A 15348-nucleotide genomic window follows, 5' to 3' on the forward strand; every position below is an offset into this window, starting at 1 on the left:
AGAACGAATAAGGCATCAAGGTCAGCTACTGCCTTGATGGTAAATTCTTCAACTTGAAAAGGCTACAAGCCAAGACCAAAGCAGAGGGAGTGTTGGTGCATGCTCTTCTCTTTGCAGATGATTGTGCACTCACTGCAGCCTCTGAAGCTGAGATGCAACAAAGTATGGATCAATTCTCTGCTGCCTGTGCTAATTTTGGCCTAACAATTAACACCAAGAAAACACAGGTGCTCCATCAGCCAGCACTACCCCATCTGTACATGGAATCATCAGTTACAATAATTGAAGAAGTTGTGAATGTTGTGGATAAGTTCACTTACCTTGGCAATATACTTTCCAGGGATGTACACATTAATAATAAGGTTGATACACACATTGCCAGAGCTAGCTCAATGTTTGGAACGCTCCAAAGGAAAGTGTGGAAGAAAAGAGGTATTAGACCGCCTACCGAACTGAAGGTCTACAATGCTGTTGTGCTGACCTCATTGTTGTATGCTTGCAAAACCTCAACAGTGTGCCAGTGCCATGCCAGGAAACTGAATCACTTCCATTTGAATCATCTCAGGAAGATTCTGACAATATCCTGGCAGAATAAGATACCAGATGCTGAGGTCCTTTCTTGAACTAAACTGCCAAGCATTCAAACTCTATTACAGAGAGTGCAACTCCAATGGGCTGGCCATGTTGTTTGAATGCCAAACGTACACTTGCCAAAAAGACTATTTTTATGGAGAACTCACAGGAAAAGCACTCACATGGTAGTCAGAAAAAGCAATACAAGGATACTCTGAAGGTCTCTCTAAAGAACTTTGGAATTGATTGGGTGACATGGGAGACACTGGCACAGGAACACCCAGCATGGCATGCCCTCCTCTGAGAAGGGGCTATGCTCTATAAGCATAGCAGAATTGAAGTAGTTCAAAAGAAATGTGAGATGAACAAATTTAGAGAATCAATCCAAAATATTCACATGGACTATTTGTACCAGACCTGTAATAGAGCATTCCAAGCTTATATTGGTCTGATTGGCTACAGTCCAACACATTATAACTGGACTCTAACATAGTGATGTCATTTTGATCTTCTTTGAGAATTAAGGACAACCAACTGAGCTGCTAATATCTTCCCACCCTGTAGTTCCCTTGTGTATATTTTTGTAAATGCCTACATCTGTGCATATTATCTCCTCTATTAGAATGTAAGCTCTTTTAGGGCAGGAATCGGTTTCATTTTTGACTCTGCACCCACAGGGGCTAGCATAGGATCTGGCAGAGTGCTGATTGATCAAAAGGCAGATTGACTCTACAATTCATTATAAAGCACTTTCTCTAACAATAACCTTGTGAGGTAGGTAGTATAAGTATTATTATCTCCACTCTAAACACAGGTTTAAAAACCAAATGTAACACATTTAACACAAGTTAAATGACTTGCCATACGGCCAATAAGAAGTGAAAGTTACTACCCCAAATCTTACAGTAAAATAACAGAATATCATTTGGTGCATTATTGCTATGGCATGGATGACTGAGAAGGGTGAAAAAAAATTTCAAATTAAAAGAATTTTCAGAACTTATTAGCATTGACTTTAAACTCTGAATCCTTTAAAAAAATAAATTATTCATCCTAAGCAAAACTGATCACAGACTCTTAGATTTAGAACTGAAAAGGACTTTAAAGGGCATTTAATCCCCACTCATCCATTGTATAGATTAAGGAAACTAATGCCCAAAGAGGTTAAGCAACTTGGACATAGTCATGTGGGTAGTGTCAGAGTCAAATTTGAACCCAAGTCCCCTGATACCAAATCCAGCATTCCTTCCACTACATCATGTTGCCTCCCTACATGAGGCTATGCATATTGTCATAAGGTTCCTTTAAAAAAAATCAAATTCATGTTTTTTCCCCTTTATGTGAGGCTTTAAAGTTCTATCATCTAACATGATAAATGTAGAAAGATTATTCTTTAAGGCTTTTTTTTTAGGCAATTGGGGTTAAGTGACTTGCCCAGGGTCACACAGCTAGTAATTGTCAACTGTTTAGTCTGAGGCCAGATTTGAACTCTGGTCCTTCTGACTTCAGGGCCAGCGCTCTATCCACTGCACCACCTAGCTGCCCCTGTCTTTAAGGCTTTATTTAGTATCTGTGGTTCTATGATGCTTTCATTTGGGAAAATCTCTGTTAGACTACAATCATATCTTTGCCAACTTTTGCCCCCAGCCACATTCCAAAAGGAAGAACAAACGTTCGGCTCCCATGAGGTGTATAGACAAGAAACGTAGCAAGCAGGTGAGGACCAGCAAACTCTTTATTTAAGGGAAATGCAAAGTTAGTAATATCTATGGACAAAGAATACTATAATAAGATACAGCAAGATAGAGGAAAGGATATACACAATACTGCAATTTTTTTTTAAAACCACAAACAAGAATGGCTAGTTTAGTTTTTGAGTCAGGTGATACTAAGTGCAAAAGAATATTCCCCCATGAGAAAATATGGGTGACAACCAGCAATTATAGGTCTTAATGTTGCAGCATCTCAATGTTAGGTCCTCTGCTTCATTTACCAGATGACCAAGAATCATAGACCAGTTTTGCTGCAACTGTATCTTCCACCGCCATTCCTGGAATGGACAAAAATCCAAATCATCTTTGACCAATTCTGTTTCCTTGAAATAACCCACGCCCTAATTTCTGAAGGACAAGTAATTATGGCCAATTTCTGATATTCCTATTTACTAGACAAAATCAATGAGAAATGACAATATGAAGGAAATCCCATACTGCCCGCTACTCCATACACCCAAGGGATCAGTCATTTGACTGGGTCAAGACTGGGAAGTTCAGGAATGTCTGGCAGATATCTGCAACAAGTAGGTGAATATTTCATCTGATTATACTGGCAAAGTCACCTTTTATTGGCCACTGGATTTATTATATAGTAGGAGTTAGAGAATTTATTCCTCAATATGCCCACATAGGAAGTGTCAGTCACCTGAAATCCAACCCATTCTTTCAGACTTGGCTTTAATGTCACAGACTTCCTGACCACACCAGTCATAAACGATCTTTCTCTCCTCTGAACTCTTAGAGTATTTAGGTCTGTGTTACTTACATGGAATATTTTACATACTGCCTTGTAGTTATTTGAGTACACGTCTTATCTCCCAAACTGGAAGAGAGGATCCTTGAGGGCAGGGACCAAGTTCCCTTATCTTTTTGTCTTATACTGAGTAGGTAATCAATAAATGTTTGTTTTTTTAAGGAAGGAAGGATCTAACCAATGGAAACAAGCCCTAACCTTAAGAGCAAAGTGTCTATGTGGGGGAAAATAACTATAGTTCAGAAGAGGACAACAGATTTTTCACTTGGCTTGACTATTTTGACTCTTTCATGGGTCTTGCCAAGCCCTACTCCAAGAAGTCACTGTGTCCATTGGAATATCATGTTTCTATTGGAGCAATATTCATTGGCCAGATCCTTCTATATTTATGCTGTATTTGCCTGTCTCACAACAGATACCTGTCCCCTTAAATCCTGAGTTATTTTGGCATGGGTAAAGCAGGTTGGTTGGGCAAGTTATAACAATTATAATAATAATGGCCAGCATTTCTATAGCACTTCATTTTTTGCAGAAAAACCTTTACATATATCATCTCACCTGATTCTCACCACAACCCTATGAGATAAATACTATAGTCATTACTATCCCCATTTTGCAGATAAGGAAATTGAGGGCTTAAGAAGGTAAAGTGACTTGTATAGGGTCATAAGTGTTTGGAGTTGTATTCAAATCAAGGTCTCTCCTAATACCAATCCTAGTACTCTATCAATAGATATCACTGATAGACATTCTGTAGGCATTTTTATCCCCATTTTATAGATAAAGAAATTGAGGGTCAGAGAGATTAAGTAACTTGTTCCAAGGTCATCTAGAAAATAGGGTTGCAGCCAAGATCTGAACCCAGTCCAAATCAAGGGCTCTTTCCACTAAATGACAGTAGATCAGGCCCTAAAACCTCATTGTTACTTGGATCTGTTCCCTCCACTATTCCAAGGGTAATGTGGCCTCTCCCATAGGAAACTCCAGGATAGAACTATTATCAGGGTGGGAGAAGAGGAAGTAGGGAAGGCGGAAAAAAAAGGAATGGTCAAAAAAAGCAAGAAAAGAGACTAATTTTCACTGTTTGTCCTTCATTTGAGCTCCTAGGAGTCTTCAATAATAATAATAGCTAATATTTATGTAGCACTTAACTATGTGTCAGGTACCATGCTAAGCACTTTATAACTATTATCTCATTTGATACTCACAGCAACACTTGCTATTGTCCCTATTTTACAGATGAGAAAATTGAGGCACTTAACCAAGGTTATGTGACTTCCCCAGGGTCTCATAGCTAAATAAGTGTCTGAAGTTGGATGCATGAATGCATTCTTGGCTTGGAAATTTGCCACTTACCTTAAATCTCCTTCTTAAATTAAAAGCATATGCTCTTCTGGACCCCTCTAGTATATAAATCATACAACTGTATTAACGTTTTTATTAACAAATATCACATATAAATAGCTCCAGTTACCAGAGGAGTATTTTCCATTTCCACCACTAGGCAAATCAGCATATTTTTTGGTTATATTTGTATTCAGGGAGTGATGACTCTTACCTAAGGATTTGAACACTGTAGTTTTCTCACAATGCTCTGGCTTCACTCCCTTCACCACTTCTCCCAGCTCTGCAAAGATCTCAGCCTATGACATAAACACACGTTGATCAAGTTAGATCTGCATCAGTGGGGGTGGCATTGGAAACCAGCATTTGGCTGTCCCATGTCCACTGAGGAGACAGAAGGGAAAGAGTTTTCAATGTTTGACACCAAGCTAGTCTAAGCCCTCCACAGCACCTGTTTCAGCTGCCTTCATGGCTGTTGGAACAAGTTGTTCTTATCTGCCCATTCTGCCACGCAAAGTCTTCACACGCTTGGGGTAGCCATCCCCCTAACTCACTGCTGGTTACCCTCAATCTGGTTTAGCTCGTCTGCCATGATGGTTTACCAGGGTGTGGCGGCTACAGTTCTTTTGGAGCCATGGGTGAGATGTTGGGTGAATCAGGTGGATGCCAAAGGTGGATAAGCAGCCCTGAAAGGAGCTTGTCAAGCCCTCACACCAGAGGTGCTAGTTCTCCTGAACACCCCATACACCCTAGAGGTGGTGGACACTCTAAGCACAACAACAAAAGAAAGAACTTTACCCTGGACAATATGACATCTCCAGACTCCTTGAGGGCTGCCTCACGGGAATCTACATACAGCACACAATTCTTCATAACTTCATCATCTAGTTCTCTCCAGTCAGGTCTACTGGCTCCAATAGCTAACAACGACAACAACAAAACAGCAAAGCAGAACCCTCGGTGAGACTCCAGCCCCAGAAACACATTAAATGGAATTTAACAGCCCTAAGAGCACAGAGGATGTAAGAAAGCAGTGACTTTCTCTCTCACTCTCTGACTCAGGAACATGGACGAAAAAGGATATGTTTTGCCTTGAGAAAAATTCTCTTATCAATGAATTCATTCTCTTTTCTGCTGTATGCCTTTGAATTCTGGCATAAGAATTACGTCACCCCTTGCCTTTAATTAGGTTCAGCCCTTCTACTGGTACTTATCTCACCTCCAGCTAAGGGAAATATTAGGAGCCTTGGGTCAATAAGTTCTTGGCAGCTCAGTAGTTAGGTAGCTTGTTTTTGTTTTTTGTTTTTCCCTGACTTTGGTACCTCAGTGGTTGGGGTGCTGTTCTTTCTCCAAGTCTTGCTAATAAGTATATTTCTCTTTCCTCTACCACTGGCAGTTTCTGCTCTGTGGCCCTCAATCCTCCCAAGGACTGAGTTTCTGCTCTGCCCCACCCCACCAGGCCTCCCTGTGCCTGGTGTCCCCTCACACTAAGTCAAGGGCTTCTGCTCTATACCCTCATACCTCCCAATGTCTAGGTTTCTGCTCTGTGACCCTTGTCCTCCCAGTGTTTGGGTTTCTGCTCTGGGTCCCCAGTCCTCCAAGCAACTGGGTTTGCCTCTGCCCTTTAGTCTCTCTATGACTAGGTCCCTATTATCTGCTGCCAAACCACTCTAAAAATGACTGCCCACATATCTTTTCTCTATCTGTCCTACCCTATACAGATGAACAATCCAGATCTCAAGAGTTAGAGTAGAACTCTAACTCATAGTATTTATTACCTATCCTTTTGCCTTCTAAATCAGGTGTTCCTAGCCTGAAGTCCATGAGTAGATTTTAGAAGGTGAGGGGAACATGAACTTGGATGAGAAAAAAATACATCTTTATTTTCACTAACATATAACTGATATTTAGCCTTTCTTTCAAATATGAGTAACAAACATTATTCTTTGCAGGGATCCACCAGACTACCAAAAGGGTCCTGTGTGTCATAGTTAATAAGACACGGTTTAACAAAAAAAAGGTTAAGAATCCATGCTCTAAATTAACTTCCTAGTTTCAGACCTAGCTTTAAAAAGTCATTTCTTTATGTGCCTGAACCTAGAACAAATGATCCCTAACCTTACTCCTATGTCTAGATGCTTTACCTTCACCTAACTTTGAAGGTTTGCTTGGACTTTTATTTCAAGCCTTCTCTAGCCTAGCTTATTGCAATGTCTTGATCTTGCTGGTAGCATTCAGTCAGGAGTTGGCCCCTGTATGCAATGGTTTAAGTTTTTGGTGCTTTGTCCTTCAAAACTTAGTGACTCAATAAGCTATATGGCAAGAGCATTTATGGTACTTGTCAACCCCAACCCCTTTCATTCCTCCCCTAGTCCAGAAGGAATTCTGGACACCATTTATATCCTGTTTAAAAAGCTAAGGATCTCAGCCAGGTTGCTTACCATTGATATGGGCTCCTGGTTTCACCCATTCTCCAAATAAAATGGGTTTTGTTGCCATGGTGACAGTAATGATCACATCTGCACCTGTCACTGCCTCTTGGACAGATGAGCAGACTCGCACATCTCCCTTCACTGTCTGAGCAAACTTCTCAGCATTCTTCTTGGTGCGATTCCATATCCTGACCTTTAACCAGGGTGGCAAGGGGGAATTATAAACAGTCACACTTTCTGGCAATCATATAAATTCCAAGCGTGGTTAGAGAACAGTGCTTCCTGCAGAAGAGGCAGGGGACATGGTTCTCTAAATTATTCAAGTAAGGAAGAAACATCTATGAAGCATTTACTATATGTCAAGTACAATACAAAGCAATGAGGGCATAAAAAATGGGGCAAAAATAGCCCTTGCCTTCAAGAAGCTTACATTCTAATGGGGAAGGGTAACATAAATCAACATTAGGTGATGCAGATCTGAGTTCAAATTTGACCTCAGACACTAGCGGGGTGACCCCAGGCAAGTCACTTAACCTTTGTTTCCTTCTGTTTCCTCAACTGTTAAATGGGGATATTAATAGGATTTTCTTCCTGAGGTTGCTGTGAGGATCAAATGAAATGGTAATTATAAAGCACTTAAACACAATGGGTCTGGCACAGAGTAAGTGTTGTTATTGTTGTAGTAATAGTTGTTGTTGTTGTTATTATTATGATTATTATTATTACATACAAGATAATCACAGGGTGGATGGAATCACTCTGTAAGGTAAATAGGTATTCCATAAAGGAAACAGTCTAGGCTAGAGAAATAGTATAACTCTACTGAACTTGTAATCAGGAAGACCTGAGTTCAAATCTTGTCTCAGACACTTTCTAGCTATGTGGCTCTGGGCAAATCATAATCTCTTTCAAACCTCATTTTTCCTTTTACATTAAAAGGAAATAATAGCATTTACCTCATAGAGTTGTGGTAAGCATCAAATGAGATAACATATGTAAAATGCTTTGAAAATTTCAAAGTGCTATATAAATGCTGGGACAGCTCGGCAGCACAGTGCATAGAGTACCAGGCCTGGAATCAAGAATACTTGAGTTCAAATCTGGCTTCAGACACTTACTAGCTGCATGACCCTGGGCAATCACTTAACCCTATTTGCCTCAGTTTCCTCATCTGCAAAATGAGCTGGAGAAGGAAATGGCAAACTACTCCAAGTATCCTTGCCAAGAAAATCCCAAATAAGTCATGAAGAGCTGGACACAACTGAAAAAAAACTGAACAACAAAATATAAATGCTGTTACTCTCATTATTTTAAAAATAGGAATCCTTCCTGCTACATCAAAGGTATTCAAAAATCTGCCATTTCCAGTCTGTGTCACAGGATTTAGCACTTGATTATAGCCTATCTTGTACTGTTCTCAAATCCTTTACTTTGCACAACTCGCACCTCCCCAGCCAGGATACATAGGCTTTGCTAGAGAAGGATCAATGCTTTGTAATTCTCTTGGGTCATCAGCACAGGCCTGGTTACATGTGTTGAGCACTCAATAAAGGAACAGCCTGTGAAGGAGTTGTGGGGAGTGTAAAGGTCATGCAGCTAGCTCATTTAGGACATAGCTAATGATGGAATATCATGATACCTTGTAGCACTCTCTTGTACCCAGGGCCCAAATGGAATGCAGTAAAGATTCCTGATCCTTCCTCCCCACAGCTTCCAGTGTCTCTCCCTTCCACCTGGATATAAGTTTGTATCTATTTTACATAAACATGTATATGTGTACACACATACATAGTCTGACAGAATGTAAGCCACTTGAAGTCAAGGTTTCGATCTTTTTTTTTTTGCCTTTGTCTCCCCAGTGCCTATCTGGACATTGATGTCTGACACATAGTAAATACTTGACAAATACTTATTGATTGAGTGATAGGCTAAGACAGAAGGAGGTTAGGAAGGGAACTGAAAGGGGAGAGGCAGCTCAGGGACCTGGTGGCTGAGACCTTGGGTTTGGGTATTATCAGTGGATCACAATGGAATATATGAAACCAGAAAAATGGAACCAGTTTGTACCTCAGTGAATGCAGCAGCTATACAGGTGCCCTAAAGCATTCTTACTTTAAAGAAGGGGCTGCAGTGGGAGACTAGAGGCCTTAACCAGGGGAAGCAGCTGATGGGGTCCCATGTGGTCTAATAGCCAAATGGATACTATACCTGGTACCCCCCAAGATTCTCAGCAATTGGATCCCCTTTCTGGTTTCCCAGTAGACCGCTGTATATAACAATAATAGGCAGGGAAGCCAAAGTCCAGAATAGATGGACACCTTACTGTGTATTATCAACATACATCCTTTAAAGACTAGTCTGCTGTATTTTCATATTTTCAGGCAGGACCCAGCAAGAAAGGACCTGAATAAATTCAGGAGATGAACTGACCCTTTTACCTCAGAAGAGGGAAATCAGTCACATGTAAACTGGCCTAATTTTTCTAACTCTAGACCAGAGGCTCTTAACCTGGCATTCCAGAAGCTTTTTGCTAGGCAGCTAAGTAGCATAATGGATAGTGCTGGACCTAGGAAGGGGGAGATAACGAAGATTTGAGTTCAAAAGCAGCCTCAAACACTTACTAGCTGTGTGACCCTGAGCAAGTCACTTAGCCTCTGTCTGTCTCAGTTGTCTCATCTATAAAATGGGATACTTCATAAGGTTGCTGTGAAAATAAAATAAGGTAAGGTTTGTAATGTACTTTGCAAATCTTTTTTTTCCTTTTTTTTTTTGGCTAGGCAGTGGGGTTAAGTGACTTGCCCAGGGTCACACAGCTAGGAAGTATCAAGTGTCTGAGGCCGGATTTGAACGCAGGTCCTCCTGACTTTAAGGCTGGTGCTCTATCCAATGCGCCACCTAGCTGCCCCCACTCTTAATCCTAAGCATTATATAAATTCTAGCTACTATTGTTACTCTTTTAAAAAATATTTTGATAATTGTATTTCAGTGGTTTCCTTTGTAATCCTACATACAGGGTGTCCCAGAGATCCACGAGACAGAAAAGGCTAAGATACACTGAAGCAGATTTCCTTCAATACTTCAAAAGATCCATGAGGAATTCATGAGTGTGGGTATTCCCTTTACTAAAACAGATCATAACCCTTTGGTTATGCAGCATTTCCCAAGCATACGAATGTAGTTTTAAGCTTTCATGACTTAAATAGCTTAAGCTTTAATAGCTTAAAACTACACTCAAGGTTTTGGGACGCCTGTACAATCTACTGATTCTAGACATTTCCATGTAATTCACTGATTTAGTCATGTTTTGAGGGCACTGGGGAGGCAACATGGTACAGTAAAAAGCATATTCGATTTGGGTCAGGAGACTGGGATTTATATCCTGTCTCAGGAATTTACCAGGTGTGCAACCAAGAGCAAGTCACTTAAACTCTACCTCTCTCCAGGTTCAGTTTCCTCATCTGTGAAAACAGGAGCATATTATTTGTATTTCCAATCTGCCAGTGTAGGGAGGAAAAATGCTTTGAAAACCTTAAAAGCACTATGTAAATGTGAGTGATAATTATTACTGCTACTGTTAGAGGTAACCAAACTCCTTTTCTTCACCTTCTTCCACCTTACCTCCTTAAAAGAGAATTGCTCTGTGAAGATTTCATAATGACTGTAGGCCTGGACACCAGCACCAAGTATGCACAAAACTTCACTTGAAGGGGGTTTCAAAAACTGTTGGGGAAAAGGGGAAAATGGCCAATAGAGAGTCAATTTCACAAAGACTATTTGCCCCATGCACTCAAGTAATCTGGAATAAATCACTTTGCGCCTCACTTTTCCTATATGAATAGTGGGCATGTCTAACATCATCTCCATGCTCAAAACATAATTTAATAAAGCCCATATCAGCTTCTAAAAATCATACTGTTCCTATCACCAGTGATGTCAGTTCTTTCCTCTGCCCTCTGTTGGGCTTGTTAGAATGCCAGTCATGATGGCCTCTGAGGTCCCTTCAGCTCTAGATCTATGATCCTATTATGGCAGGATTAGGTGACTTTCTTTGATCTGATAAAAGAAAGAGGATTAGGAACACTTCTAGGCATCAGGGTGTGTGTGGGGGGGAGCAGTGGTTTGTCAATGTACAAAATCAAGAACTGATATGGTGTTGTCTTAGGTAGAGACATTTGGGGTCACCTATCCCGGATTGTTATAAATCCGAAATGTGTCACAGAGTCAGATGGATTCTGAGTTCCCCACCATCTCTCTTCCAAAGCAAAATTGTCAAACCAAAAGGGAAGGTAGGAAAAAACACTTCAAGAAATAAAAGAGAAGTTTCCTTCAGACTGAAATCTGCATTGAAAAACAGAAATGCTACATAATGCAAAATCCTATTCTTATAACAAGGTTGGTCCAGTAGTAGTGCAAATATTTTAAGTTGTCTCCCATCCAAACCTTGGAAAAGCTTCAGAACAATCCCCTATTTATTCAAAACTAAAGTGAGTTTGTAAGTAATTAATAACCAGTTCACCAAGGCAGATGCCACGGTTAACTCATTTCATATAAAATTACCGTGTTCCATGACAAAGTAATCCCTCAATTCCCTTCCCCATGGGCACAGAGCCAAATGCAATTTTAAAACACTCATAAAATACACCTGTTCCTTTGACTCCTCCCACTGGTTTCCCAAGTTTCCTGGAGGTTTAAGCCTTTTATTTCTCCTTTCCCCCACCTCTCAGTGTATTATTCCTCTTGCATGTCTCCACTGGACTTGAAAAGTTCTAGTCTTCAACTCCTCCAGCAAGTATCCAAAAGTTCCTCAGTCTCTCCTCTCTCTCAAAGTGACACCCTTTCTGATACCCTTTCTCTCTTGCATAGTTGACCTTTATCTCCAGTTTGGGAAACACTATTGTCCATCTTGGCTCTGATTGGCCTAACATTCCACTTTTTTTCTTTGCTTTTTCTTCCCTAGATGCCTTGCTCAGTCTTATTCATTTTACCAAGTCTTAGGTCCTACATGTTAAATAAATCAGTGATAGAAACCCTTTTCCTGACACACACAACTTGACTACAAAACTTGTCATCAGAATTACATCTTACCTTGGTGGCAATGGCAGACACAGCAGCTGTCCTCTTTGCAGTAATTATGCTTCCATCCATGACCTTCAGGAAAAGGTTGACAAGTGGAATGAGTAGCACCCAGAGTTTAGAGATGCTATGGGCATCAGAAAACAATGCCTTGCTTCCCTATACCCTAGTCAAGAGACTTCCATTCCTTAGAACCTAGCCTTTGTCATGTAGTTCTTGAGTCATTGAACTGCGTAGGCCTTTGAGGATCCAAAACAGTCCCTTGATATTCACAAAAAGGCCTTGAGACTTTACCTGGACCTCATTTCTACTTTTCCAAGGCAAATAAGAGGAGCTAGATACCTACAATAATGTAAAAAAAAATTCCTCTTTGTTTCTATTCAATTAGACAAATAGTAAGTACCTATGACGTAAAAGACACTAGGGATACAAAACCAAAAAGGAAACAGCCCCTGTCCTCAAGAAGTTTGAAACCTACTATGTGGACACAACATGAACACAGAGAAGCAAATACAAGATAATTTGAGATGGAAAAAAAACACACTTGAAACAACTGGGTAGGGGGATCAATTAGCATTTGATATCTTGAAGGAAGCTGGGAATTTTAACAGTTGGGATAGGAGAGGGAATACATTCCAAGCATGCTTGTGTAAGTGGAGATTGTGTTTACTTGGAGAAACAGCTAATAGTCCAGTTTGACTGAATGGGAGAGTATGCAAGGGGAATGATATAAAATAAGTCTGGATATGGAGGGGAACCAGATTGCAGATAGCTTTAGAAGTGAAGCTGAACAATTTCTATTTTTGTCTCTCAGGCAATGGGGAATCAATGAAGATTTCTAAGCTAGGGAACAATACTGTCAGATATTTTAAGAATATTAATTTGGTGGCTGTGTAAAGAATAGATCTGAGGAAGGAGAAACTGCATGCAGACACATCAACCAGTTAGGAAAACCAAGAGAGGTGGTGTGGGCTTGTACTAGGCAGCCCTTTGAGTGAAATGACTGGAACAGATAAGATGTGAGACATTGTGGAAGTAGAATTCAAGACACATCTATATCTACCCCAATATTCAATCTCCCATCCCAAACTTCCTCCAAGTAATAAGGGCCTAAGATAATTCAAATAACTAGAAATTTAAGGGAGTGAAAAGGGCATAAATATGTAAATTGGTATTGAGGAGAATACATTTAATGAAATCTCAGAAGTCATACAAAAAGAAACTGTAAGAGCCAAAGCTTGAAGGGTCCCTTTTTGTGGCCTCCTTATTCCTAAATAAGACAACGTACTTGCCCAATTTGAAATGAGAGAGTATCTCCTAGAAATGTAAATTTTGGGCTCCTGAATTAGCAGGAGCCACTCATCCTAAGAGATCATCTTAGGCAAGCATCAGTCACACAGTCTCATAGGAATAGTCTGTCGTATTAATGTAACTGTCCTTCATAACTGAATCCATTGATTTCCTGTTTTTACATACATCCTTAGAAAAACAAACACACAATTATGCTTGTATTAGCCACTGTAACTTATACTCAGGCATAGGCAAAGACACAGTCACAACTGCATCATCAGACACTCAGCTCTGATTTTCATTCATATCTTCTAACCTTGGATCCTAGGCCACCCAACCAAGAAGCTTCACACAGATCTGCCTATCCCCCCTGCCTTTCTCTCTCAGAGGAGCACATACATACCAAGAGTAGAGAGCCATTGCTCGGCTCAAAGAGCAGCACTGTGGCCTGATGTGAGGGAACAGTAGAGGTGGGGCTCACTCCCTCATAGAAGGTTACTAGCTTGGTGGTAAGTGCATCTTCACTAGCACTGTAGGCTGGCATGACACCCAGGAAACTACAAAGAGATGAAGCCAGAGAGCAGTTTAGATCTGCAGAGACATTTCCAGTCCTTTTCCACTTTTCCACAAGGGAATCTCTTCTCCCATCACTTTCAGCTGACAATTCTGCTTCCCCAGGTGTCTATTATCCATTGCGCTTTCCTTGGCATTTCTCACTTTTGGATTCCCACTTGGGTACCACCTTCTGCCCATTTCTTGTTGGTATAAGAAGACTCAGGTTTAAATCTCACCTCTGACACTACCTACCAGTGTGACCTCGGTCAAATCATTTAACCTACCTGGGCTTCAGTGTCATCCGCAAAAAAAGGATTAGATGCTTTAGGATCTACGATCCTATATCCTTTTCTATCCTATATTCTTTTCTGCCTTTCCCTTTATTCACTTTCTTTTGGCTTCCCCCATCCTCTCTACGTTCCACTCTAGACCCCCCGACCCCCACCCCGACCCACATAGCCTTTCTTTCTCCTCATCCTCTCCCCCCTCTCCCTCACCCTCGGTGTTTGGCCACAGGTACCACGGTGCGAACTGGCTGCACGACTCCTCCTTCGGAGCCGCTGGAAAAGTTGGCCAGGGCCTTCTCCAGGGGTGGTAACAGGAGGCTGGAGCTGCTCAGGTACCGCTCCACCTCCGCAGCGCTCAGGAAAGCCGGAGTTCCACTCATGCTGCCCGTCGTCCGCTGCCTGCTGCCTCCTGCCTGCTGCCTGCGGCCCGCTGTCAGCTGCCTACTCCCAGGACTTCTCCAGACCCTCTTCCGCTGTTCAGCTACTCTGAGCAGCTGCTACTCCAAAAATCTCTATATAGAGAGGCTGGCAGCCTAGCAGAGACGCCTACTGGCTACAGCCCTGCCCTGGGGGCCCTGGGAGCCTACACAACCTCCTCCCCTCCACCACCTCACCAATGAACTCTCTGGGTGGGAAGTGCCGGGAGTGACTATTGATTCGTCCAGACGGGGCTTTTGACAGCTTCGGAAAATAAGGTCTTTGCGTCCAAGTTTTAAACACTATAATTATCATCAGCCATATTCTTTTAAAGGAGTATTTGCAAAGCTTTTCTGCAATCATTTCTTCCCATCTCTTATCTCCCTCCAAGTCTGGGAAAATTGGAGGGTGGGGAGGGAAGTTGGGACAGGGGTAGGAGAGACTGAAAGATGTTGGCGATTGGTGACGAGACTCTTTCCACGTCTTAATTGTTACCTACCTCTAGGAGAGCCCTAGATAAAAGGAGACAGAGTGCCATTTAAAAATATTTTGTTTTCTGTTCAGTCCCCTGGGCTCCCAGGGCCTCCCATCCAGGTCTGCCCAGATCTCAGAGCTGGGAATTGCTTTGGGTTTCAAAATTTCTCCCTGGGTGACCACCACCTTTAACAACAAAACACTGCCCTTAATTGCACATGGCTCTGGGCATTGATTGAAAGGGTCTGGGCATACCAAGAATCCACTCTTCAGGACAAAGACATATTTCAACCCCACTTAGAATATGCTCATTTATAACTGCCCCCTTGATGTCTTTAATGACCCTTTTTTGGATTCTTACAGTCTGGAAGTCC

At 41.4% G+C, this 15348-nt stretch overlaps 1 protein-coding gene across 1 annotated transcript; it reads right to left on the minus strand.

Annotated features, from left to right (window-relative positions):
- Positions 1–2290: 2290 nt before the first annotated feature.
- Positions 2291–14678, minus strand: CRYM (crystallin mu). Its single transcript, XM_020965419.1, has 8 exons — positions 14294–14678; positions 13645–13798; positions 11964–12026; positions 10497–10598; positions 6888–7071; positions 5245–5366; positions 4661–4745; positions 2291–2623 (listed from the first exon to the last, which is right to left on the minus strand). Exons 1-8 carry the CDS (start codon positions 14461–14463, stop codon positions 2559–2561), a joined length of 945 nt encoding a protein of 314 aa, XP_020821078.1. The 5' UTR covers positions 14464–14678; the 3' UTR covers positions 2291–2558.
- Between the last annotated feature and the right edge of the window lie 670 nt (positions 14679–15348).

The sequence above is a fragment of the Phascolarctos cinereus genome, unplaced genomic scaffold (genome assembly GCF_003287225.1).
Source record: "Phascolarctos cinereus isolate Bilbo 61053 unplaced genomic scaffold, phaCin_HiC Scaffold_4;HRSCAF=312, whole genome shotgun sequence".
In the NCBI taxonomy this organism is placed as follows: Eukaryota; Metazoa; Chordata; class Mammalia; order Diprotodontia; family Phascolarctidae; genus Phascolarctos; species Phascolarctos cinereus.

Excerpts from the sequence above, each read along its gene's own strand:
- CRYM (XM_020965419.1), bottom strand. The coding sequence starts at position 14,463 with ATGAGTGGAACTCCGGCTTTCCTGAGCGCTGCGGAGGTGGAGCGGTAC. Across the intron at positions 13,799-14,293 it reads CCTGTGGCCAAACACCGAGG|TTTCCTGGGTGTCATGCCAG; the intron begins GTGAGGGAGAGG and ends ATCTCTTTGTAG. Across the intron at positions 12,027-13,644 it reads GCAATGGCTCTCTACTCTTG|GTCATGGATGGAAGCATAAT; the intron begins GTATGTATGTGC and ends CTTTTCCTGAAG.